Consider the following 27,613-nt stretch of genomic DNA (forward strand, 5'->3'; position numbering starts at 1 on the left):
TCTATTTCAAGAGAAACATCAGACTTCCAGCCATCTCCTGTTCTGATTCTTCATACCCCACCTTCTCCAGCAAACAACAGGAGTTCTTTCTTCTTCTCAAGTTGTTATCTTAGGTAAACAATCCAGGAGTGACCTTTCTGTGCACTCTGGCAAAACCCTTGAAAAGAACTTCCACTAGCCTTTGTGTCTCCAGTTCCAAACAATGGTCATTCATTTTATGACGTCAGTTCAATTAACACCTACTTGTGAAAGGTGCTTACATTCGCCAGAGATCTTCAGTCTTTCAAATAAGATCTGTTTTAAAATGTGTGTATGTATGTAACCTACTCTAAATCTTATAAATTCTCCCCAAATATTAATATTGTTACAATTTGTCTTGGTAAATTTCTATTGCTGCTGGGTTTTGTGGTCCTTTGGGCCCATAACAACCTGAGCTTTCTGTTTCAATAATTCTGCTATGTTTCTTTAAAATTTCTATTTAATTTATTGGTGGTCTTCTTATAAATATGTCCCTCTAAACAAATAATTTTTTAAAGATATGTCAGGCAGCATCTGTAGAGATGTTGCATCTTTTCTTCTTTCTTGACTATCACTTTGCCTCCACATATGCTGCCCAACCCACTGAGTTCCTCCAGCAGTTTGCTTTTTGCTTCAGCATGTGGAGAGATGTCTGTAAATCTTAACTGCTTTTCTTTCCAAACGGCATACCCAAACCTTGATATTCAGTTGAGCATTTTTACCCAGTAATTCCTAGTATTCCTTAACACAGCATGTCAGTTAGCTATAGTAGAACAAGCATTTGTTGGTTAAGATTGAAGATGATTCGTTATTTTAGTGCTATAATTACATGCTTTTTTTCACATCACCTGAATTTTCTTGAGCAGTCAGATCAATATGGTGTCTCTCAGGTAGCTCCATTTCCAGTTTGTACCTTTGGTTGTCGGGGAACAAAGGGATTTCTTCAGCTTTGCATTCAGCTCCCAGACTTACAATTCTTGTGAAGGATAGTAAAAGAAAGTGCCAGTAAAAATTACAGTCAGGATATTTTTATACTTTAATAGGGAAAAATATGTGTTATATACAGTGGAAACTTGGGAGCATGAACACTACAAGACTGTAAGAGCCACATTACACTTGAAAGGCGAGCATGCTCAATGCGACAGTGTATTCATACATGACCAGTAGCCTGAGATGTGAGTAAAGGTTTGTGCTCTAAACTTACAAGTTTCTCTTAGTGTTTATTAAGATCTCCGATGGTACAACGGAGAACATAACATGGTGGCAGCGATGGAATTGACAGAAACCCACATCATATAGGAAAAAAAATCCCTATTAACCAAAATTAACACGAAGAGAAGGAAACAAAGAAAAAACACCATTACCTGACTACCAGTGCTGGAGAAGAAAATGGCTGCACCAGCTGAAGCATTGCACCCAGTCATGGACGGGGAAGCCGACAACAGCATAGAGGCTTTAAAAAAGTTCAAGCAGAAATGCAACCTGGCATTCAAAAGTTTCCTCACACCAGAGGAAAAGGTTAGTTACATTCTTCTTAGGATAGGGGAGCGAGGACTAGACCTATTTAATAGCTGGGAGCTGGCTGAAGAGGAAGAAAATAAAGGATATTAGAAATTTTTTTCCTCTCATCTGGAACCAAAATCCAACCATAGAATATAGTGATATGAGTTCCAGGGATTAAAATGAAAGCCTGATGAGTCAGTAGATAATTTCCTCACAAGGCTAAAGAACATGGCAGCAAAATGCAAGTTCAAAGAAATAGAGGAGAAAATAGTTGACCAACTAATCTGGGGAAGTGCTCATCCTGAAGGACAGAAAACTCTCTTAGGAAAAGACAGCTTGAAACTAGCAGATGCTGTAGATGCAACTAAGGTCTTTGAAGCCACTAGGAGGCAAATGCAATCCCTCTCCGTGTAGGCCAACATGCAGCACAGAGATAGAAGGGTCAATGCCATAAAGCGCACGCAGAGAAAGTTGCAGACATCCGAGAACTGCAGGAGGTGCGGCAGAATACACCCCTTCGATGACCGCAAGAAATGCCCCGCTTATGGTTCGAAGTGCAGACCTGTGGGAAGGTCAATCATTGGGAAAAGATGTGTAGGTCTGACACGAAAAGAGAAAGAAACCAAGAATACAGAAGGAAAGTACACCATGTCAAGGGAAGTGACAGCAGTGTCTCCGACTCACTGATGCTCGGCATCGATACAATACTCCTCCATGAGACGTCCAAGAAAGGGAAGGGAGAAAAAAAATGAATTATACACCACGATCCAAGTAAATAGAAAGATCAGAAACAAACCAATAATATTCAACTTGAAAATAAAGTTGGATACTGGATCACAAAGCAACAGCCTCCCGCTTAGACTGTACCGCCAGATGTTCCCCGAGTACATAAAGAATGGGTACCTGGAGGAAGGCACACTAGAAGTCACAAATGTCACGCTCACAGCCTATGGTAGACCCGTGATTAAACAACTAGGAAAAGTTCAAATAAAAGATAAACATAAAGGAAAGAGCATCATTCGCACATTCTTTGTGGTTGACGTCGACAGACCAGCAATCCTAGGTCTGAATAATTGTCAACAATTACAGCTAATCTCTGTAAACAACAAGATCAGGGAGAAGAAAATGTCCAAGAGGATCAATAGCGACATCCCACTTGAGCAACGACCTCCGATCACAAATAAGGCCAAGCTCATGGACATGTACCCTGAATGCTTTGATGACACAGTTGGGTGCTTTGGGAACTTTGAATACCACATTACTATAGTCCCAAAATACAAACCAGTCACCCATGCTCCACGGAAGGTGCCAACAGAGCTGAAACAAAGGCAAAAGCAGGAGCTGGAAGAAATGGAAGAAAAACGAGTAACAGCAAAAATAGTGGAGCCAACTGGCTGGGTAAATTCTACAGTAATAAAAAATAACAATGGCTGCCTAAGAATATGTCTGGACCCCAAAGACTTAAACCAAGCAATCAAAAGGGGGCACTATCCAATACCAATGCTGGAAGACACAGCTAACAACTTTCAACACTCCAATCGGCCGGTACAAGTTCCTGCACCTAAAGGTGAGCCAAGACATCTTCCAGCAAAAGATAGATGAGACCTACAGGGGATGCTAAGGTGCTGTCGGCATCGCATATGACATCTAGATCTTTGGTAGAGACGGGAAAACCTACAACCTCCACCTACATGAGGCCATGGAGAGAACAAGAGGTGCCGGCATCAAATTCAGTGCAGACAAATACATCATGAAGGTGGAGGAAGGCCAGTTCTTTGGAATGGTGGACACACCTGAAGGGGTCAGGCCAAGCCCAGAGATGATAACACCCATTGCTGAAATGGAACATCCAAAGGACATAAAGGAAATAAGAAACGTCCTCGGCCTGGTCCAATATATGAGTTCCTTCACCCCACACATGTCAGACCACACAGAGAGTTGCTGAAAGAGGATGTGGAGTTTCAGTGGTCACCATCGCATCAGCGAGATTTTGACAAGCTTAAGGAAGTGGTCTGCAGAGAAGTAGAACTGAGCTGTTATGACAGAAAAAAAAACTATCACATTACAAGTAGACACTTCCATCAGAGGCCTCAGGGCAGCATTGGTGCAGGAAGGAAAACCGATAACCTTTGCCTCAAAAGCCCTGACAACAGCAGAGACCCAATAGGCCAATATTGAAAGGGAGCTGTTGGCAGTCGTATATGAATACGAAAAATTCTACAAATTCCTCTGTGGGAGACAGTTTGTGGTAGAGAGTGATCATCACCTCTGGAACACATCCTGAAAAAGAACCTAAGCAAGGCACCAGACAGACTACAGAGGCTACTCCTCCGGCTCTAATGTTACGACTTTACCTTGAAGTATAGACCAAGGAAGGAAATGGTGCTTGCTGATGCTTCGTCACGTCTTTCCCCAAATGAAAAATATGAAATAAAAGACATGGAAATCAAGATACACCACCTCGTCAGGGTAACCAGTAACAAACTAAACCTGATTAAAGGAGAAACCGCGAAGGAAGAAGTGCTGCAGCTGCTCTCCCATCAGGTGATACAGGGATGGCCAGAAAGGATAAAAGAGGTACAGCCTACAATACGCCAGTATTGGTCTGTCAGAGACGACATATCCCTGGAGAATGGTGTACTGCTGGCAGGGTCTCAGCTAATACCAGGGACAATGAAAAAAGAAATTCTCCAGAAAATACACCAAGGCCACATGGGAATGGAGAAATGCAAACTTAGAGCAATGTCAGCAGTTTACTGGATAGGCATGTATAAGGATATCAAAAACATGGTGGCTAATGTCCGGCATGCCAGAAATACAGAAATAAGCAACAAAAGGAAGAGATGATACCCGCGGAAATACCCGCCAGGCCAAGGCACACAGTGGGAGCAGACTTGTTCACAGAAAATCAAGAATGGTATCTGATTGTGTCCTGCTACTACTCCAAATTCCCCTTCATCAGAAAAGTGAAGGACCTGAAAGCATTAACCATCACTGCTACAGTACATGCACTCTTCACAGAACAAGGGATACCCGAAAAAGTGATATGTGACAATGGGACCCAATTCACATCGCGTGAATTCAGAGAAATAGCTGCAGAATATGGGTTCACTATCACTACTTCATCACCACATTACCCCAAAAGACATGGATTCGTTGAGAGGCATGTGCAGACAATTAAACGCACTCTCACAAAGTGTCGAGGGACAAAGGGTGATCCCTATCTTGCCTTTCTGTCACTGCAAGCCACACCTTTTGAGGGCCGATATGAAATCCCTGGCAGAGCTTCTGAATGGCAGGAAGTACAAGACAACCCTGCCGGGCAAAATCCATCCAACAGACGACCAAGAGGAAACAAGAAGAAAGTTGACTAATATCCAAAAGGAAAGTCGTCAACATAATAACAAACATGCAGAAACACAACCAGAACTCTTCAGAGGACAGCATGTGCATGTTCAAGAGCCAGTGTTAAAAACCTGGAGTCCAGCAAAGATTGGAAGAGAAGCTGAGATGCCAAGGTCATACATCATTGAGACAGAATCTGGTAGGCAGCTGAGACGAAACAGGACCCACATTCACCCAACACCAGATCTAACACAGAAAGCACCAGCCGCTTCTAAAAATCCAGCAAATTGTGAAGGAATGTGAGTAGAAACCCCAACCAACAGCAAGCATCCGGAGAACTGAGGCAAACACCACCACCCACAACCCACAACCGTACTAACACCACCGAAGCAAACAGACAGAACAAGATATATGAGGTGGAGAAAAATCATCCTACCACCAGTGTGATTCTGCTGAGAAGAATATAGAACTGCAATTGTATAGAATATTTAATTCTTAATGGAAAGTGCAGGTAAAGAAGCAGTAATAAATCTTTTAATTTTTTAATACATTTTTTAAAGAAGGAGAGATGTTATAAACAGTGGAAACTTGGAACTATTTTATGCTGGAGCATGAACACTGCAAGACTGTAAGAGCCACATCACACTTGAGCGGTGAGCATGCTCAGTGCGACAGTGTATTTCATATATGACCAGCAGCCTGAGATGTGAGTAAAGATTTGTGCTCTAAACTTACAAGTTTCTCTTAGTGTTTATTAAGACCTCCGATGGTACAACCGAAGACATAACAATATGTAAAATAATTAATACTGTCATTTAGAATTAGCAATTGGATTTGGAATTTGGAAATTCAATTAATTTGAATTAATCTATAGTGTAAAAAATAAGAGGATCAAAGCTCAGAAAATCTTCTAGACCTGGAAGTCAGCATCCCAAGATTTTAAAATAAATTCCGGTGCTGCATTAATGATGATCTTCCAAAGTTCTCTATGTTCCAGCAAATTGGGAAGTAGTAGATGGAACATCTTTAGTAAATAAATGGATTGATAGATCAGTTGATTTAAATGTAAAATTTGAACGTTAAATTTAGATATACAGCACAGTAACAGGCCCTTTTGGCCAACGAGTCAAAGCTGCTCAGCCCAATTACACCAAATTAACCTACAACCCCTGGTGCGTTTTGAAGGGTGGGAGGAAACCAGAGCACCCAGAGGAAACCATGCAACAAGGGGAGAACCTTACAGACAGCGCAGGATTTCATATTCTGGTCCTGATCGCTGGCACTGTAACAGTATTGCGCTAATCACTATGTTAACCGTGTCACCCCATGATCAAACACAGGGGTGGCCAACCTATTAATTTTTAATTTAGACATGCAGCATAGTAACAGGCCATTTTGACCCACGAGTACATATCGGTGGTGTAGGTTAAATGGGTGGCAAGGACTCGTGGGCCGAAATGGCCTGTTATTGTGCTGTATGTTTAAATGAAAAATTATAAGGTTGGCCACGCCTGAACATCTTTTTATGTCAAAATGCTGGATTCCATCATGTAAAAAAAAGCATAATATGGTTATTCAGAGTTAGGATACTTTAATGAAATATATAGTTTTTGACAAATCATGTTTATTTTTCGAGAATGTTTCCAGCATTGTAAAGAACTGAACTAGCAAATGAAATTTATTAAAATTTTAAATATGTCTTTCACAGGGCACATCACATAAAATAATGATTGACAGGGTTGGAATGAACATAAAATTATGAACAGACATGAGGAACAGATGGATGATTGGAGTGAAGGTAGAGTCACTTAAATATAACGGAAGAAATATGTGCCTGGAGACAGAGGAGGTCGAGAAGTCTAAAGTGAATACTTTGCTTCAGTGTTCACCAGAGATTGGGACCTTGGTCAATGTGAGGTCAGTATAGAACAAGTTTAGGACATGTTGAGGTTAAGAAAGAAATGCTGGACCTTTTTAAAAACATTTGGATTGATAAGTCCCTGGGACCAGATGGGATGTACCCAGGTTGTTGTGGGAAATTACACCACATGTGGAATGTTGTATTTAGTTCTCATTGGCTCACTACAGAAAGAATGTAGAAACTATGTAAAGGGTGCAGAGGAGATTTACCAGGATGTTGGCTGGATTGGAGAGCATGTCTTATGAATCAAGTTTAACAAAGCTCGGGCTTTTCTTTTTGCAGCGAAGAAGGATGAAGGGTGATTTAATAGAGGTCTACAAAATTATGAGAGACATAGATAGGGTGGACAGGCAGCACCTTTTTCCCAGAGTGCATGGAATGCATTACCAGGGATGGTGAGAGAGGTTGGTACAGTAGGAGCATTTTAGACTCTGAGGCACAAAGATGCAAGAAAAATAGAGAGTTATGGATATGAGGGAGGGAAGGTTTTGATTGTTGAGTAGGTTTCTATAGGTCAACACAATCATGGGCTGAAGGACCTGTACTGTGCTGTGATGTTCTATATTCTCAGTTCTAACTGCACACAATACTCCAATTTTTATACAGCTGCAACATGACTTTTATACTCGAATGTCCCAACCGATAAAGGAAGGTATGCCACAAACCTTATTTAGCAGTATATCCACATGTTGCCACTTAGACGGGACTGTAGATTTGCACTTTAAAATTCTTCTGTACATCAATACTCCAAAGAATCCTGCTATTTGTTGTACATTCCCTTATATTTAACCTCCAAAAGTACAATACCTTACACTGGTCTCGATTAAACTCCATCAGCCATTTCTTTACCCCTACAAATATCTTGATGCAGCAGTCTGTAAATTATTGGAGTTCTCTATATTATAGGGCTGAGTGCACACTATATTCAAGACTTTAAGAAAATCAACATATTTAGGGATCAGATGGAAAGATGGGTTACCCATGATCTTAGAGAAAGGCCAAGAGGCTGTCTAGTTTATTTGTGTTTTCTTTTTATATTGTTAAATGTTATCACTCACAGCATTTAGCTAATTTTTCAATGTAGGTGAAATTTATATAGATAAATTTTAATGTTTCTGTTGCAGTATCAAGTTATGTTATGACACCCAACTGTAAAATATTTTTGATGAGGGAAGGTCAACATGATCACTGGGTCGGTCACAAATGGTCTTGGGTAGTTACTTCAAAGGTATGTGTTGTATTAGCTTAAAAGTTTTTCTCTGCATTTATTGACTTTAGGGTAGATCAAGATCACACTGTTCAATTTATTAATACTTTGAGATACTAAATTACTATACCTTGCAAATTCAAATTCAAAACCTCAAGAAAGCTTTATTAACCAGCTTTCAAACTAATTAATCATGAATTCTTTGACAACATTACTTTTGTGGTGTGTCTATAATCATAATTAATTTTTCAAATTCACGCAAGACAGACATAGTTTTACAGCTTTGATATTAGAAAATAAGTACATTTTGTTTAAAATGTAACAACTTGCAAAATATTTTGCTTCAGAATATAAATCCAGGAGTGAGTTACCTTGAGAAAATATTTTGCTCTGTTCTATTTATATTGGTGGTTGAAAGAGTCCTTTGCTTGAATGTGGTTGGACTAAACTGTATTTCACGAAGTCTCTTCACGGTAATGTTTTGAATGTTCCGATTCTGCAGATCTGTGTTAGATAAAGGATGCATTCATGAAGATCAAAAAAAAGAAAGGCCATATCAATTCATGACTCACACCTTTAACATGTTGCAATGTCATAGGCTGTGCACCTATTTCATTACAAAGTGTGCAAATATCACTGACCCCCCACAAGATATTCATGCAAAATTACCAGTATCTATTTCAAGGAAACAACGTAAAGGTGCAGGAAATCTGACACAAAAGTAAAAGATGTTGGAAGCACTTAATACTCAAGCAGCATCAGTAGGAACGAACTAGAGGAACTTCATCAGAAGAGTCAAAGATCCTTTGTTGGATCTGAAAAAGTGACAGAGCAGCACGAAGATTGAGAAAACGAAAAGAATATGGTAGATTACTCTGACAAACCTTGGTTTTCACTCTAGAATAGCCATTCACTCTGTTCTCATTATCTCTCCCTCTCTGCAACTCAAAATATATTAGTTTTCTCGATTCCATTTCTGATGAATCACTTTACATCTACGTCAGTATGGCTCATAGAACCAATTATATCATTTTCCAATGATACCACAGAAGGGGATGAATTAACATATAGCATGGAGATTGAAAACTTGGCTGAATGTCAACAAAACTATGGAGCAGATTGTTGGGATCTGGAAAGCCAGTGATCATTGGGGAATCAGAGGTGGAGATGGTGAGCAAATTTAAGCTCTTGGGAGTCACATTCTGGGAGGATCTTTCCTGGTCCCCACACAACAATGGCATCATGAAGAAAGCTCGTTAGTGCCTCTAATTCCTAAGGAGTTTCCGGAGGTTTGGAATGACATCAGAAACACTGGCAAATTTCTATAGAGCATAAAACCCTCCAAAAGTGGTGGGCAGGGCCCAGGACATTACAGGCAAAATTCTCCCACTTTTGAGTACATTTACAGGGAACACTGCCGTCGGAGAGCAGCAGCAGTCGTCAAAGACCCACACCATCCAGCTCTGTTCTCACTACACTCATCAGGAAAGAGGTCTAGGTGCCACAAGACTCACACCACAAGGTTCAGGAACAGCTGCTACCCCTCCACCATCAATGACAAACTCAATCAGACTCATTTACGACTCTAATTTGTGCACTTTATTGATTTTCTTTTGTTCTCTCTGCATTGCAGTCAGTTTGTTTACATTCGTTATCTGGTTACAGTTATTTATTTGTTGACACGTTTAACACCGTGTACAGTTTATTTATTGCACTACTAATTTGTGGTAGTTCTGCTGCGCCCACAGGAAAAAGGAATCTCAGGGTTGCATGTATGTACTCTGACAATGTCTGAAATGAAGAGTCCTTGACCTGGAGTTTTGACTCTCTCCCCTGTAATAATATTTGATTTTCTGATCATTTACAGCAATTATCGTAATTATCCAAGAACTGTTTGAGGAACTCAGCAGGTCAAACAGCATCCATGGGTAGAAATGTTCAGACCCCTATGAAGTCCTGAAATATTGACTGGTCATTTCTACCCATGATGCTGTCTGTCCTGCTGAGTTCCTCCATCAATTCTTTGTCTGCTCAAGATTCCAGCATCTGCAATTTTTGTGCCTGTCGTCTTCCTCATAATCATTATCTAGTTTTGCTGCCGCCAAATAAAGTAAATTAACAACTTTGAGTTTTCATCTTCATAAAATCACATTCCTTCCTTCTTTCTCATGTCCACAAATCCTCCATAAAAAGAATAAACGTAATGAGATTGCTTATTAACAGCATGAATTCACCTGCATTTGCTTTAGCAGTGACCGCTTAAGTATTTGCAACTGTAGAAATGTAGTCATTAATTTGAAGTGCTTAAGAATTAGTAAGAAAACTATCAATGTTGGGCACTGAATTACATCAATTACATTCTCTTAAAAAATCTCCACCTTTTTAATGGAATGACATTATTGCTGTCACTGAACTTGGTTAATTAAAGGGACAACATGAACATAGAAAATTCTGGTTTCAATCTGTAAATGACCCCCCCTTAATCGATAAAATTGTTTTTGAGAGAACATGCTTAAAAAGACACAAGATTTGGAAAAGCCACAAAAAATATCACTGTTACCAGCTCATATGATCATGGGAGAATGGACTAATGTTTTTTTTTTTCTCCTTTCTGTGGGAATCTGGTTCTGCAACTGCACCACAAACCTTTATTTTTCAAATAACTCAATAAAATATCTTCTGCTTCCAGTTTTAGCATAATTGCACACTCCTGTGAAGTGACTAACCTTTTAGAGGCTTGGCTTGAACATCAGCACTCCTGACTTGATCACCAATGGTTTGAAACTTTGGTGATTCTGGTTTATCAAATTCAACTGGTTTCATCTGCCCTGCTAGCACTTCTGGAATATGAAATCTCTCTGCTACATCCCGATTGTCTTGTGGTTCAGCCATGTCGTTCTGTGGAGAATCTGCAAATTCATTTAAAGTTATCTCTGTTTCACTGCTTTCTGGTCCAGTAGAGGCTACTTCTGAGGTCAATATTGTTTCTTCTTCATTTAAAGAGGCAAGTTTTTTCATCTCATTGTCACCTTTTCTGTTGGCCATATCCAAACCATAATTTTCAGCCGATGGAGATGGTTTATCTTTTGAGATGACATTTGTGAATGTTGAAGATTTTCTGATTGATTTATGATTTATAGGTGCACATTTGAATTCTGGCCACTGTTCTTGACTTCTGAAAGAACAATCCAAATCAATATTTTTATATGATAGCCAATAGGTTTAAACAGTCTAAGGCATTGAAATAGCATCCCTCATGAAATTTCCATTCAAGTGAGACCTCCTTCTTGTCTGCAAATTTTGCTACTTGGAGTAATTTTGAGTCTCTGTCTTGGATTGTTGATAATCTCTAATCTTGTATTGGTCTAGTCTCCTGTCATCTTTCTTTGCCAATTTGCTGTTGTTGTCTCTCAGATTCAACCACTTGCTCAGTTGCTTAAAGGTAGTTCAAATAAAATCCCATGAGAATGTCTATAAAGACAGACTTGCAGTTACACAGCACATTTCACATCCTTTGGATATTCTAATGTTGCTCACTGAATTTCACCAATTCTGGCACCTAAGAAAATCAACCTATCAATATTCTTTCTTACCAAATGTACCATTCACTCAATGTGTGGTCATCTTGATAAATGAAACTAAAGGTATTCAAAGGTTTAAAAAAATCCAATTTTGAAATGAGTGGATGTCTCTTTTCTTGCATGTGGTAACTTGCCGACTTCGTGTTTGCCAAATGATTGGTAGTAATGTAAATTGGAATATTATACCAAATGTCTATTGTATTCATGCTGGAAATACCAAAAGGTTAGAATTGCACATTAAAAATGCAAACAAAGGATCTCGTTCCAACAGAAAAATCTGCAGGTTGCATTAGGGCTCTGTTCTTGTAAACTATCTTTTCAAGTCAGAAATGTTTGTTTTCTACGGTAATCCAAATTGCATCACTACACATACTTGCTTTAATTCTTTCATTTCATTCAGTAATCATTCTAATCCTACCCGTAATTAATCCAATTGAATAATCCAGCCATTAATGAATTCCATGAAGCAGTTCATTCTTATTATTAGTTTGAAAAATGCTTTACACATGTATGGATAAATTTGTGTTAAGTTGGATTTCCACATGTCAGACTAATTCAGGATCAATGAACAATTTGACGCCTCGTGCAATGGATCACGGTAAAAGTACCGGTACTGATCTGTTACTATTTTGATACATTGGTACAATTTATCTACAGCTGTTGGTGGTAACCAGTGATAAACTAATTCTCAACTGATGGAAGAGTGAACAAAAATCACAGATATGGAAATCTGCTGCCACTTACACCTTGATCAACAATCCATCAATAGTTTCAAAGCTTTTTAAAGTAGCTGTCCTGATGCCCTTACGAATTCAAACTTCACAAAGGATATGCCGCAATTAGGAGAGCGAGTACTCACTCTTTTTTAGCTCTGCTTCTTTTGATCCTTGGAATGTCTACTTCAGCTACTCTTTGTGCTCTACTTTCAAAACCTTTCATTGCATCATCAACAACTCTTCCTGAAAATGAATGACACAAAAAATTCTATTCAGAAGCAATATTTTTTTTTACATTCAGAAATTGAACTACTGAAATTGATTTGCAGAGGCCTTTCCATTGCTAGTAATTGGCAACTGTCCTTTTTACTTGCAACCAAACTGATTTCATAGCTCTTTCATTTTCTGAAGTGGGATCAAATTTTTCTTTTTTCCATACAAGAATGTAGAGAGACCACAGTGGATCAAACCTCTGTGAAGAGAATGCATCAATGGGATGTGGTACGGTCTATTTATAAAGGATTTCTGAAATGAAATTACTCCACTGCCTTCAGCCTTTGGTTCTATAAAGGAACAACATATAGAATTAAGAATTAGACCAGGCAAGTCACAGTCTAATATTTATATATATTTTATTTTTTGATTCCACCTGTTTATGATAAAATTAATCAAATTTTTGAGGCATTATTGCATTACTACATGCTATGTGAAATGTGCTTTTATAGAAATGCTTTGTAAATGCATACAATTATCAAAGAGTAAAAGGCAAACATCAAATTGCATGGTGAAGTGTTCTTCAGACTGGAGGCTTATGACCAGTGGTGTGTTGCAGATTAATCCTGTGTTTGTTGTATATTAACATTTTGGATGGGAGGTGGCTTGATCAATAAAAACACAGAAATGCTGGAGGAACTCAGCTAGTCTCACAGCGTTCATAGGAGGTAAAGATATATTACTGGCATTTCGGGCCTGAGATCTTCTTCAAAGTATAAGCGAAGAATAGGAAGGGCCAGATTAAAGACTGAAGACTGGAGGAGTCCAGTCCAACAAAAGGTGTTAATTGGATATGATAAGAGAGGTGAGAATTGATTTTGGCTCTCTGAAAAGAGAGGAAGGGAGGGTGGTGGAGAGAGAGAGAGGAGGGCAGCAGAGGAAGAAGGAGGGTCTGTTACAAACCCAGAGGACCCTAAAACCCAGCAGCAATAGATATGACACACAAGACAAATGGTTACTTAAAAGTTGCTTTTAGTTATCTTAAACATGAAAATAGAATCAAACTTTAACTTATCACTATTGACTTAACCACCTTCTAATTCTAAGCGCACATGTATGTAATGTGTTTGTAAGTTCAGAAAAGTTATTTGGTTCACAGTTCAATCTCACTTCTCAATCCTCCAAGTTCACTGGTTGCAGGCAATTCTTATACTGTGCACAGAACTTAACACTTATAAAGTTCACCAGGCTTTGGTGCTTGAAGGATAAATGGTTACCGCTCAGGAAGGTTCTGGTTGGTTTTCAGAGAGAGATTTGTCGTTCCAGGACCTCCACAACTGATGTAATTCCATCAGCCACTTCAGTGTCTTGCTGATGAAACTTGCCACTTCAGGGTTCTCCAGATGATAACCTCTTTCTTTCAGGTCACCACAGAGTTCCTTTTTGTTTCTCTTATTCCAAGTAAAACATTAGACAGCCAGTCCTCTCCTCTTGCATGAACCACAAGGGCTTTGACCAAGCCATCTTACAAATGGGGCTTTCCACAAGCTTGCCAGCTTATCCTGTTCCTGTCCCAGCTGCTGTTGCCGACTGTAACACTGCAGAACTCATCTCTGTGTCTCTCTCTCTCTGAGAGAAAGCCTGTTTGACTCTCTCTGCTTGCAAAACCACATGACCCTCTTAGAACAGCAAGTTCTCCTCAAAACAATCTGCGGCTCCAGCAAGATCTTTCATCTGTTGTTTTTTGTAAACAACAATCCATTAGTTTGGCAGGGGGTGGGGAACAGAGGGTGAGAGCAGTGTCCAGGGAGTATGGCCACCTAGCTAGGAATAAAAAAGATAAGAAAGGTAGGATGGAGATTAGGGTAGAAGGTAAAAAAGAGAATATATGTGAGGGTCATTCTCTGAGATGCATATATTTTAATGCAAGAAGTATAGTGAACAAGGTAGATGAGCTAAGAGCATGGATAGATACTTGGGGTCACGATATTGTGGCAATTAGTGAGACCTGGCTACAGGAGGGGCAGGACTGGCAACTTAATGTTCCGGGATACATTTGTTTTAGATGTGATAGATCAGGAGGTAAAAAAGGAGGAGTTGCTCTGCTTGTTAGGGAGGACATTACTGCCGTGAGGTGGCAGGATGGTATGGAGGGATCAACCTGTGAGGCTGTTTGGGTGGAATTGAGGGGTGGAGGAGGCAAGAGGGTGCTAATAGGGGTGTATTACAGACCACCAAATGGGCCAAGGGAATTAAAGCAACAAATTTGTAGGGAGATAACGTATATGTGTGAAAATCATAGGGTAGTGATCATGGGAGATTTTAACTTCCCACATATTGATTGGGATACCCATACGGTTAGAGGGCTGGATGGGCTGGAGTTCGTTAAATGTGTTCAGGATTGTTTTCTAAATCAGTTAGTAGAAGAACCGACTCGGGATGGTGTAATACTGGATCTCCTGTTAGGGAACGAGCTAGGTCAGGTAGCGGACATTAATGTTGGAGAACCAATTTGGTCTAGTGATCATAATCCTGTTAGTTTTAGGGTAGTTTTAAGGAAGAGCTAGGAGAGGCTTAAAGTTGAGGTTCTGGATTGGAAAAGAGCAAATTTCGAAGGAATAAGAAGGGATTTGGGGAGTATTGAGTGGGACAGGATATTTTCAGGTAAGGATGTAAATGAAAAATGGAGGATATTCAAAAAAGAAATTTTGAGGGTACAGAGTAGTTATGTCCCAGTCTGGATCAAAGGAAAGGCTGGAAGTCATAGGGAGGCTTGGTTTTCGAGGAATATTGGAAATTTGGTTAGGAGAAAAAGGGAGGTGTACAAGAGGTATAAAGAGCAGGGAGCTGAGAAGTTGAAGGAGGACTACAAGGAGTGTAGAAGGAATCTTACGAAAGAAATTAGAAAGGCCAAAAAAAGGCATGAAGAGGCTTTGGCTGACAGAGTAAAAATAAATCCAAAGGGTTTCTATAAGCACATTAAAAGTAAAAGATTAGTGAGAGATAAAATTGAACCCCTTGTAGATAGCGAGGGTAGGCTGAGTGAGAAGTCTGAGGAAATGGGGGACATTTTGAATGATTTCTTTGCCTCGGTATTCACTTGGGAAAAAGATATTGAACCAGTTGAAGTAAAGAAAAATAGTGGGGAGGTCATGAAGCATATAAGGATAACTGAGGAGGTAGTGATGGCTGTGTTAAAAAAGAGAAAGGTGGATAAATCTCCCGGACCGGACAAAATAGTCCCTAGGACACTCAGGGAGGCTAGTGGACAGTTAGTGGGGCCATTAACAAAGATATTTAGGATGTCACTGGCCACGGGGGTGGTACCAAAGGATTGGAGGGTGGCGCATGTGGTTCCTCTGTTTAAGAAAGGGTGCAAATGCAAACCTGGGAATTATAGGCCTGTAAGTCTGATGTCTGTGGTGGGCAAGTTGATGGAAAGTGTTCTGAGGAATGCTATTTACAAATTTTTGGAGGTACAGGGATTGATAGGGAGTAATCAGCATGGTTTTGTCAGGGGTAGATCATGCTTGACAAACCTGATTGAGTTCTTCGAGGGGGTTACAAAAAAGGTTGATGAAGGGAAAGCTGTGGATGTTGTCTATTTGGACTTTAGTAAAGCTTTTGACAAAATTCCCCACAGGAAGTTAAATAAAAAAGTGGAGGCGTTAGGTATAAATAAGGAGGTAGTGAAATGGATTCAGCAATGGTTGGATGGGAAGTGTCAGAGAGTACTGGTAGAAAATTGTTTGTCCAATTGGAGGCCGGTGACTAGTGGAGTTCCTCAGGGATCGGTCCTGGGTCCACTATTGTTTGTTATATATATTAACGATTTGGATGTAGGGGTAGAGAATTGGATAAGCAAGTTTGCGTATGACACAAAGATTGGTGGTGTTGTTGACAGTGAGGTAGATTACCGTAGATTAAAAGGTGATTTAGGAAGGCTGAAGGTGTGGGCTGAGAAATGGCTGATGGAATTTAATACAGATAAATGTGAGCTGCTACATTTTGGAAAGGCAAATTTAAATAGGTCGTATACATTGAATGGTAGACAATTGAGGAGTGCAGAGCAACAAAGGGATTTAGGAGTTATGGTAAATAGTACCCTCAAGGCTGATACTCAGGTCGATGGTGTGGTGAAGAAGGCATTTGGAATGTTGGCCTTCATAAATCGGAGTATTGAATTCAAGAGTAGGGAGGTTATGATGAAATTGTACAAGGCATTGGTGAGGCCAAATTTGGAGTACTGTGTACAGTTTTGGACACCAAATTATAGGAAAGATATAAACAAAATAGAGAGAGTGCAGAGAAGGTTCACGAGAATGTTGACAGGATTTCAGGGTCTGAGTTCCAGGGAAAGGTTGTGCAGACTGGGACTTTTTTCTCTGGAGCGTAGAAGATTGAGAGGGGACTTGATTGAGGTGTTTAAGATTTTAAAAGGGAGAGACAGAGTAAATGTGGATAGGCTTTTTCAATAAAGAAAGGGGGAGATTCAAACTAGAGGACATGGTTTAAGATTGAAGGGGGAAAATGATAAGGGGAACACGAGGGGAAATTTCTTTACGCAGAGGGTGGTGGGGATGTGGAATGAGCTTCCGGCAGACGTGGTCGAGGCGGGATCATTGGTTATATTTAAGGAAAGACTGGATCGTTACATGGGGACTAGAGGGGTATGGATCGGGTGCTGGTCAGTGGGACTAGGAGGGTGGGGATTTGCTACGGCATGGACTAGTAGAGCTGTGCTGTAAGTGGTTATATGGTTATAGGAAGTCTCTTGAGCACTTTCCAAAGCTCTTGCAAAAGCAGTGGAATCGATATGCCTAGCATGGGACAGAGCTCCAGTATTTTAACAAACCTTTCCCAATTTATCTCCCAAAAACATATCTATATGTTCTATCACAGGTTTTTAAAGGAAACTGGAGAATTAAATGTTAATGCCATCTGGTTGGAGGGTGCCCAGATGGAAGATGAGGTGTTGTGCCTCCAATTTGCAGGTGGTCTCAGTCTGGCAGTGCTTGAGACCATGGACAGATATGGCAGCAAGAGAATGGGACAGGAAATTGAAATGGGTTGCTGTGGGATATCCTCGCTATTGTGGCAGACAGAGTCAAGGTGCTGAATAAACTGATTATCCAGTGTGTGCTGAGCGTCTTCGATGAGGAGGGGAGCACCAGATTCAGTAGATAACTGCTGCAGATTCACCAGTGAAATGCTACTTCACTTAGAGAGACAGTTTGGGGCTTGATTAATACACAGCAAATGACATCAAAATTGGTAAGGTGGGCCATGAAGAAGGAATCTAAAGCTACAACTGAGAAAGTGAACAAAAGAATGTCAGATGAAACGTAATTTGGACAAGTGCAAAGTGATGCATTTTGGCAGGTTAAACCAATCTAGGACATGCACAGTGAATGACAAGGTCCTGGGGGGGGGGGGTGTTGTATTGTCCAGGAACCTGTGGGTACTTATATAGTACCCTGAAAGTAACTACATAGGTGAAGGCGGCATATGGCATGCTTGCCTTCATCAATCAGAACAATGGATCCAAGAGCTCAGGAGTCATATTATAAGATGTTTATGAAACTGCACCTTAAATGTTGTGTGCATTTCTGGTTCCCATACTGGAGGAAGGATGTCATTTGTTCGAAAAGGTTCAGAAATTATTTTCAAGATCTTCTCAGGACTGAAGGGCTTCTATTATATAGAGAAATTGAACAAATACTAGAGGAAGTTAACAGGTGAGAGCATTAGAACTGTGTCCTAATGGAGCAGGAAATGGATCATACCCAGGCTTGGGTTTGTTAGAGACACTGAACAATCTCCAATAATTGTGTCTAAACAATGGCCAACAACCAACCTGCCACTCAGGATATTTAATAGCAATTACCACAGTGATAACCCATCACCAAATCCCATGTTCACAATCAACCTGAAACATAATTGCATCAGTATTATGCAAAAAAAAGGTCAGAGCCTCAAGACTCACTTAGATTACTATCAAAGATGTTAAGCAAAGTAGTAATAACTGCAGATGCTGTAAAAGATGTGCATCTGCAGTCTTTCTTGTTTACCGAAGATGTTAAAACCTGAATGAAACAGGACAACAAACCTTCTGCAACAAATCAGTCATCAGCTCTGTATGGTTATTATGTAGATGGGTGATATAGAAGTTTGTTTTATTATGGGCTGGAATTTTTAGTCAACATTTTACAATTTTCACAAAAATAAAAATGACACTTTCTTCAGCTATTTTGATTAGTCAGCCATATTTTCAAGGACCATTGACACAGCTGGTCAAAACTTATTACCTGACAACCAGAGTGAACCTGAAATTTCATCGGTTGAGTTTGGATGATTAAGAGGTGCTGAATGTGGCTCCTTGAACTTTGAAAATCCAACCACCCATTTTTTAGATCAATCATCACCTCAATGGCAGTGTGAAATATTTATTATAATCAAATAAATGATCTAATCGGACGAGTTTTGGCAAGGTAATTTCAAATATTCTATGTTTAGGTTTGATCACTCCAGTCTTGAGAATTTAAACCACGATTCAAGATGTGCTTTTGCTTAAATCAAGCTGTACTACATTTTCCTTTTTTTTTGAGTTACATTAAAAATTAAAGATCACTGGGTATGATTCAGAACACTTGAAAACACCCTCCAGAGTTGGAGGTACAATCAGCATCTTTCACTTGTGAGTTCATCCAAAAAGAAAATGGCCTTGATAATTCCCTTTATGTGATTAATAAAGATCTGAAAGACTCATTTAGTTTGGGTTGGACTCAAATAATTTGAAAACTTTTGTTTCAATTTCATTTCACGCGAAAGATTTAACCAACACATGCAGCATATTTTGTCATTTTCCACCAAAGCTAAACAATTAAATTTAACAATGACTTTATTAGGGGTTCAAATATAACACACAGAAGTCAGGAGGCACACTTTGATTTTACATATATATATCTAATATAATATATATATCTAAAAAAAAATTACCCCTTACAAAACATATAAGAATGCATCAAACATTTTGTGGTTTTGTTAAAACATAGACTGTACAAGACACACTACTAAAAATATCTTTGAAGGTACAAGTATGTCAAAGTTAAACTATATTGCACAACTTTTCTCTTCAAAATGCACCACAGGTGGTCGAACTGTTCATTTGAAATACTTAAGATTTTGTATGCAATCTGGATTTAAGCATGCAGTTTCACGTAGCGTTCTGAATGCTTCAGCTTCCCAACTGTTAGTTGAGATTTTTAGAATAGCTATCGATGTTCATTAAAGTGACAGGACTTTTTGCAGCTCAAAAGATATGTAACACGGCACACAGTTTTCAACAGTTCACAGCATGGAGAAAACTCACACACACATTGAAAAGTTCTATGTATTCTGCCCTGAACTTGCATTGCAGAAAGAAATTAGAGCATAAACTTCCCACTTAAAAAGAAAATCTACATGACAGTGAAGTTATTGTACGTAAATACACCTTGAGAATATTATCTTTGAAGTAAATGTAAGAAAAACTCACTATACTCTTTATTTGGTGCACGCAAAACAGCATTTTTTAAAAAAGAATTAGGATTAATTTAAATGTCAAAAATTTTAATGAGTCACTTTCTTTTAATATGACATATTAGTAACTGATTGCTCCAAACATACGATCTCAAAAGATGGCCATCAAATTAAAAGCAGGCTTGGAGCTCGACTTCAAAATCAAAACCTGCAATAATTATCGCTGATTCAACTTATCATATTCAACTTTTCATTGACCTTTCTGAAGTTTTATCACAAAAAAGGAATTTGAATCAAGAAAAATTTGAGAATCAGTAGAGTACACTTTTCTTCTGATGACTCGATGCATGTTTCTAAAAATGTTATTGCTTTCAGATTTTATTGGATGTAACACGTTGACATCCAAATGCATCAATGAATTAATGCGAAATTGCTACACTTCCAATCTCTAAAATTGATAGAAGACTATTACAATGTTTAGAATTCTTGGAACTATGTTTTCTAGCAATCTGTTTTACCATTAACTTTGTGAAAGAGGCTATCAATATTCTGATGTCTCCAAATCCTCAAAGTCAGTGGTCCAGGGACAAATATAAGGATGTTCAATGATAAACTTAACCATGCCATTCCACATTATCACAGCCTTTTATGTCTATACTCTCATTATTGTTTTCCCCGTCTTGTTTCATCTTCCTAAAGAGTTAGGGGAGAACAAAGTACCTAATATCTGTAGGTTTAATAGCAATACCACTGACCACCGAGACAGAGGTGCACCAAAGAAGAGGTACAAGGACTGCCTAAAGAAAGCTCTTGGTGCCTGCCACATTGACCACTGCCAGTGGGCTGATCTCGCCTCAAACCGCGCATCTTGACGCCTCACAGTTCGGCGGGCAGCAACCTCCTTTGAAGAAGACCACAGAGCCCACCTCACTGACAAAAGACAAAGGAGGAAAAACCCAACACCCAACCCCAACCCACCAATTTTCCCTTGCAACCGCTGCAACTGTGTCTGCCTGTCCCGCATCGGACTTGTCAGCCACAAACGAGCCTGCAGCTGACGTGGACATTACCCCTCCATAAATCTTCGTCCGCGAAGCCAAGCCAAAGAAGAAGAATAGCAATAATTTCAGGAAATATATGTATGTCTAGCTTACAATTTCAGTAATGTTAGAATAAAATTGATTACATGATACCACACCCTGATATTCTGATAGCTCCATAATCCTCCCATAACAGGAACTCTTAGTATCCTTACAGTAGAATGATGATGAAATTGTTACATAAGTACAAATTTAGGTTCTTCAGGCTAACAAGTCTTTTCTCAGCTAATTTACCACTTAATCCCCAATTTCTTAATCAAGAAATGACCTGTCACCATCTGCAAAAACTGCTTGTTAAATGCACAAAAATTAGACCTCGTTTTCTGCAAAATAATCAAATGATTGTTTTTGACACCCAGAACCATTCATTTAGGTTTTCCTTTGAAAAACCACCAAATAGTTCATAACCCTTTAAATGTGAATATATTTTTCTTCAGATTCCAAATTTGATTAGTTGGCAGAATACCAATAAGTCACAGAGAGGATGTTTCTTGAAACTGAGTGAAACTGTTGGTTTGACTGGTCTTTATGCAATGATTACAAAACCTAACTGAAGAGAGAACATTTGAATTATATTTCATTCTACCATGAAACCTAATATTTATAATAATCTACTGTGAATAATTATTAACACTGAAGTCTATTGTAAGGTTTGTAGGCATTTTTTTTATTATTATGTGGAATGGTTTGGGTTAAGGTTTAGGGTGTATTAACTCTAATAGTTGAACTTTTTCTAAATGTTCTCCCTTAATACTAGAAATACTTGATTAATTATATTTTAATTGTTACAGGTCATAATCTAGGTTAGACGTTCCCGCACAATAAGATTAATTGTTCAGTGTATCGTGTGTGCTTTTGTTGGGCTCCTCTGTTGGATCTTTCTTATTGATATGTAATGTAACAGTTTCTCCATAGTTCAGAGTTCTTGTAGATACTTCGGTTTTAAAGCTTGGCTGTCCACTGTCCACAGAACATTGCACTTCAGTACAAAAGGATGTTTTCAATTCTAATGGTGGCTTCTTCTCTGTTGTTGAGGAATGGATCACTGATTCAGCACTTGATCCACTGACATGTACTGACAAATTCGAAGGCCCCATTGAATGCATTTCTGTTACTCGAGATGTTGACATGAACATGCCTCCAGGCCGCTGATCTCCAAACTGATGCAAATAACTTTGTTTTATTTTAGGAACAACTGGTCTCCCAACATTAAGTAAAACTGGTTTGCCAACTGTTGGTTCGTTTATTTCTGCCTGTAGAACAGAAATTTCACATGGTTCATTGGAACTAGCAGCTGATGGATAATCCTGGTCAACTGTATCCTCACATTTATATGTTTCCCCTTGTGCAGGAATATAATCTTCAAGGTCTTCTAAGGTTAATAGCTTTCCATTGTGAGTCAAAATTTTAGTGTCTCTATTTCTCAGGTCATTACCACTCAATTCAGGGGGTTCATCAATAATTATATGTTCACTTTCTGTGCCAATTTCTTCTTCATCGCTTGGTTTGAATTCTTCCATTTTATCATCAGAAATATTTAATGGAAGATCCACAATTGTAAAAGAAGATGCCGGCTTAGTGTCTGAAATATTGTTAAGGGATAGCTGTTCGTCATCCATGGAGCCAGGTGTTTCAAAGCTTAATGTTATTGTTTCACCTACGTGTGCAAGAAGAGGACTTTCCACTTCAAGCAGGGTTGATTTGCACTGATCTACTGCTTCACTTGGCTGAATATCATATTCATTCACTGCATAAGCAGATGATTCAAGAGCATCTACAGAAAAATGATTAGAAGTATGGTCAGGATTGATAACTTCTGATGTAGGTTGTTCAAGATCAGTGATAATTTCAGGTTGACATGCAGATGTCAGACTTTCCACACTCGTTAGATTTTCTTCTGAAAGGGAGGATTGCATTTGTTCTACCAGATTATTATTTGAATTGTTTATATTAGGGTCAATCCTAAATGGTGGTTTCGGCCTTGGGCTTGAAGACCGATGGCTCACTCGGCTTTGCTCAGATAAGATTTGAGTAGAAGGTGAAACTGATCTTTTCCTCTCAGGTTTTGAACTTCTCTTAACTTTAAATTCAACTACTTCTTCAACTTCAATCCATCTCGGTTTTTGTTCTTCTACCTTAGTTTCTTTGAAAATATCCCTTGAAGCTGCACCTTGTTCTTCTGGCTCTGTTATCATAACTGCAGGAACAGGCATTTTTATGGGGGTTTCTCTGGGTTCCATCTGAAGCTTGGGAGGAGGTGCTTTGGGTCGTGTTGAGAATAGTATTTCTGATTCTATTTCCTGTAGTCCGGCCGGTCTCGCTGGAGATATACTTGAAGAACTGCGCCGTTTAACTTTAGGGGTCTTGACTACTGTTGTTATAGTCTCCTCACTGATCATGAAAAGAGCAGGCAAATATTTAAACATCAGAAAGATTCCATTGTCCACCTTGTACAAAATGTATCATCAACTCTGAAGCAGGCTAGTTTCTGATACGTTGTTGAGTAATGCAATAGTAATAACCAATTAGAAACATTCCAGATATGATCATGCTTTTGCACTCGTACAATGTTAAAAAAGTAAAAATACTGTCTTGCCATGCGTGTTTCAGTATAAATTAGGTAGACTTAGACCATTAGTTGGTGTTATTCCATTTCTGGGTGTTAATTAAACATTATAAGGAGATGCTTTGTTTTTTGATATCAGCAATACTTGTAGGATCAAAATGGTTTTGCAGTAAAATCTTTCCCTTATTTAGATGTATTCAGTGGCCAGGAGGCATAAAATATTTATATAAACAGATTCTATGCCATGATCATCACATTGTGAGTTAACTATGGCACCCGACTGGAGCATACACTGTATTTCTTGCTTAACTGTTGAAATGATGAAAGCCACCCAATCAATATGCTCCATTAAATTAAATTACTAGAAGAACAGGAAGCTATAGGAAGAATGTTTGAAGAAATACTGATCTCAAAATGCCTCCCACCCTCTATCAATGTGTTACTACTGAATATGTGCAACTCATTGCAAAAGTCATTTAATTATAATTGGAAATGGTATATATATATAGAGAGAGAGAGAGAGAGAGAGAGAGAGAGAGAGAGAGAGAGTATATATATATATATATATATATATATATCTATAGAGAGAGAGAGAATTCAGATAATCTTGTTCGTATGAATCATGATAATAAATTAAAATATCAAACAATTTTTTCAATAAGTACAGAAAATTGCTTTATTTAGTGTCAGGTCTTCATTTGTTGACATGCAGGTTTCTACCTTTAAATGTGATCCATTTGGTTAACAACGTTATGAATGGTACTGAAGAACTAAAAAGTGATACACAAGTATCATTTAAAAAAAAGATTCCTGAGGAAATGTGAAGACAGTATAATTGATTAGGATATTAGTACATATTTGAAAATAACATTGAAAATGCTTATAAAAATAATGAACAGGCTATAGCTGCATTCAGCTCTGAGAATTTGTCTCAAATTTAAGCTTGAATGCAACAGAAGCTGCTTTAGGAAATCACATGCCAAATGCTTAAAAGGCAAATACAACTAACCGTATTAAGCAAATTAATTTTCACCAAAACACTGATAAAAGCAACTCCTGTCTCAAACATTCCCTTTATGAGAGTTATAGCAATTGTTCTTAAGCCAAAGAATAATTATATTAAATATTAACATGCACAGGCAAACAGTGATGATGTGTATGTAGGGATAATGTAATCAAGCGCTGGATGAGATGGACAAGCTTATACAAAGTGGTAATGAAGAAACTAAGCACTTACATGATGATGGTTTTCTTGGGAACTTTAGTCTCTTGTTCAGTGACTACAAGAAACAGGATGAAAAGTGTGGCGTCAGATATGGACAGGTTGAAATTATGTCATTGCTGCAACAAAACTGTATCACTCTTCAGTTATTACTGCAAGATTCAAGGTCTGGCTTCCACAAATTTAGTTTTATCTGGTATTTATCTCAGTCATCAGAATCTAGCTCCATTACTGCATACACAACAGAATGAATAAGGAATGAGAGATTACCAAAGATAAATTGATAGCATTTATCAGTTGCTTACCAATAATAGATGACCAATGTACTTTAAATAGTTAATGGATAAGGTTTTAAACAATATGGCAGGGGGAAGTGTTCATAAAAGTACAAACCTGGAAGTATAAACTTTAAAGCAAAAGAGATGTTTTAGATGTGATAGAACAGGGGGTAAAAAAAAGGGGGAGGAGTTGCTCTGCTTGTTAAGGAGAACATTACTGCCGTGAGGTGGCAGGTTGGTATGGAGGGATCATGCAGTGAGGCTGTTTGGGTGGAATTGAGGGGTGGAGGAGGCATGAGAGCACTAATGGGAGTGTATTATAGACCACCCAATGGGCCAAGAAAATTGGAAGAACAAATTTGTAAGGAGATAGCATATATTGTAATAAACATAAGATAGTGATCATGGGAGATTTTAACTTCCCTCACATTGATTTGGATACCCATACAGTAAGAGGGCTGGATAGGCTAGAGTTTGTCAAATGTGTACAAGATAGTTTTCTTAATCAATACGTAGAGGAACTGACTCGGGACGGTGTAATACTGGATCTCCTGTTAGGGAACGAGATAGGTCAGGTGTCTGAGGTTAATGTTGGAGAACAAATTGGGTCTAGTGATCACAACTCTATTAGTTTTAGGGTAGTTTTAGGGAAGAGCAAAGAAGGACCTAAAGTTGAGGTTCTGGATTGGAGAAAAGCAAATTTCAAAGGAATGAGAATGGATTTGGGGAATATTGAGTGGGACAGGATTTTTTCAGGAAAGGATGTAAATGAAAAATGGAGAATATTCAAAGAAGAAATTTTGAGAGTACAGAGTAGATATGTCCCAGTGAGGATCAAAGGAAAGGCTGGAAGTCATAGGGAGCCTTAGTTTTCAAGGAATATTAGAAATTTGGTTAGGAGAAAGAGGGAGGTGTATAAGAGGTATAAACAGCAAAGTGATGAGAAATTGAAAGAGGACTACAAGGAGTATAGAAAAAATCTTAAGAAAGAAATTAGAAAGGCCAAAAAGAGGCACGAAGAAGCTTTGACAGACAGAGTAAGAATAAATCCAAAGGGTTTCTATAGGTACATTAAAAGTAAAAGATTAGTGAGGGATAGAATTGGACCCCTTGTAGATAGGGAGGGTAGGCTGAGTGAGAAGTCAGAGGAGATGGGGGAAATTTTAAATGATTTCTTTTCCTCGGTATTCACTAGGGGAAAAAAAATATTGTACCAGTTGAAGTAAAGAAAAATAGTGGGGAGGTCATGAATCATATAAGGATAACCGAGGAGGTAGTGATAAAAAAAGATAAAGGTGGACAAATCTCCGGGTCCAGACAAAGTATTTTCAAGGTCACTCAGGGAAACTAGTGTACAGATAGTGAGGCCATTAACAGAGATATTTAGGATGCCACTGGTCACGGGGGTAGTGCCAGAGGATTGGAGGGTGGCTCATGTTGTTCCGGTGTTTGAGAAAGGGTCCAAATGTAAGCCTGGAAATTATAGACCTGTGAGTCTGACGTCTGTGGTGGGTAAGTTGATGGAAAGTGTTCTGAGGGATGGCATTTACAAATATTTAGAAGAACAGGGATTGATAGGTAGTAGTCAGCATGGTTTTGTCAGGGGTAGATCAGGCTTAACAAACCTTATAGAGTTTTTCGAGGGGGTTACAAAAAAGATTGATGAAGGGAAGGCTGTGGATGTTGTCTATTTAGACTTTAGTAAAGCTTTTGACAAAGTTCCCCACAGGAAGTTAGGAAAAAAAGTGGAGGCATTAGGTATAAATAAGGAGGTAGTGAAATGGATTCAGCAATGGTTGGATGGGAGGTGTCAGAGAGTACTGGTAGAAAATTGTTTATCAAATTGGAGGCCGGTGACTAGTGGAGTTCCTCAGGGATCAGTCCTGGGTCCACTATTGTTTGTTATATATATTAACGATCTGGAAGAAGGGGTGGTAAATTGGATAAGTAAGTTTCCAGATGATACAAAGATTAGTGATATTGTGGACAGTGAGGAAGATTACCATAGCTTAAAAAGAGATATAGGAAAGCTAGAGGAGTGGGCTGAGAAATGGCTGATGGAATTTAATACGGATAAGTGTGAAGTGTTGCATTTTGGAAAGGCAAATCTAAATAGGTCATAAACATTGAATGGTAGACAATTGAGGAGTGCAGAGCAACAAAGGGATTTAGGAGTTATGGTAAATACTACCCTCAAAGTTGATACTCAGGTAGATGGTGTGGTGAAGAAGGCATTTGGAATGCTGGCCTTCATAAATTGGAGCATTGAATTCAAGAGTTGGGATGTTATGATGAAATTCTATCAGGCATTGGTGAGGCCAAGTTAGGAATACTATGTGCAGTTTTGGTCACCGAATTATAGGAAAGATATAAACAAAATAGAGAGAGTGCAGAGAAGGTTCACGAGAATGTTGACAGGATG

At 38.8% G+C, this 27,613-nt stretch overlaps 1 protein-coding gene across 14 annotated transcripts in view; it reads right to left on the reverse strand.

Moving 5' to 3' along the window:
- The window catches only part of LOC138751919 (obscurin-like), a 755,203-nt gene that overhangs the window by 97,892 nt on the left and 629,698 nt on the right, over nucleotides 1-27,613 (reverse strand). For 12 of the 14 annotated variants that reach the window (XM_069914884.1, XM_069914878.1, XM_069914879.1 and 9 more), the window contains 4 exons: nucleotides 12,435-12,534; nucleotides 10,721-11,169; nucleotides 8,366-8,498; nucleotides 867-994 (listed from right to left, as the gene is read on the reverse strand). In XM_069914884.1, the coding sequence (XP_069770985.1) occupies nucleotides 867-994; nucleotides 8,366-8,498; nucleotides 10,721-11,169; nucleotides 12,435-12,534 (810 nt within the window). Of the gene's footprint in view, nucleotides 1-866; nucleotides 995-8,365; nucleotides 8,499-10,720; nucleotides 11,170-12,434; nucleotides 12,535-18,702; nucleotides 23,517-24,928; nucleotides 24,972-27,613 lie in introns of those variants that run through there. The other 2 variants (XM_069914877.1, XM_069914888.1) reach the window with 2 other exon arrangements.

This window comes from Narcine bancroftii, chromosome 1, assembly GCF_036971445.1.
Source record: "Narcine bancroftii isolate sNarBan1 chromosome 1, sNarBan1.hap1, whole genome shotgun sequence".
NCBI lineage: Eukaryota > Metazoa > Chordata > Chondrichthyes > Torpediniformes > Narcinidae > Narcine > Narcine bancroftii.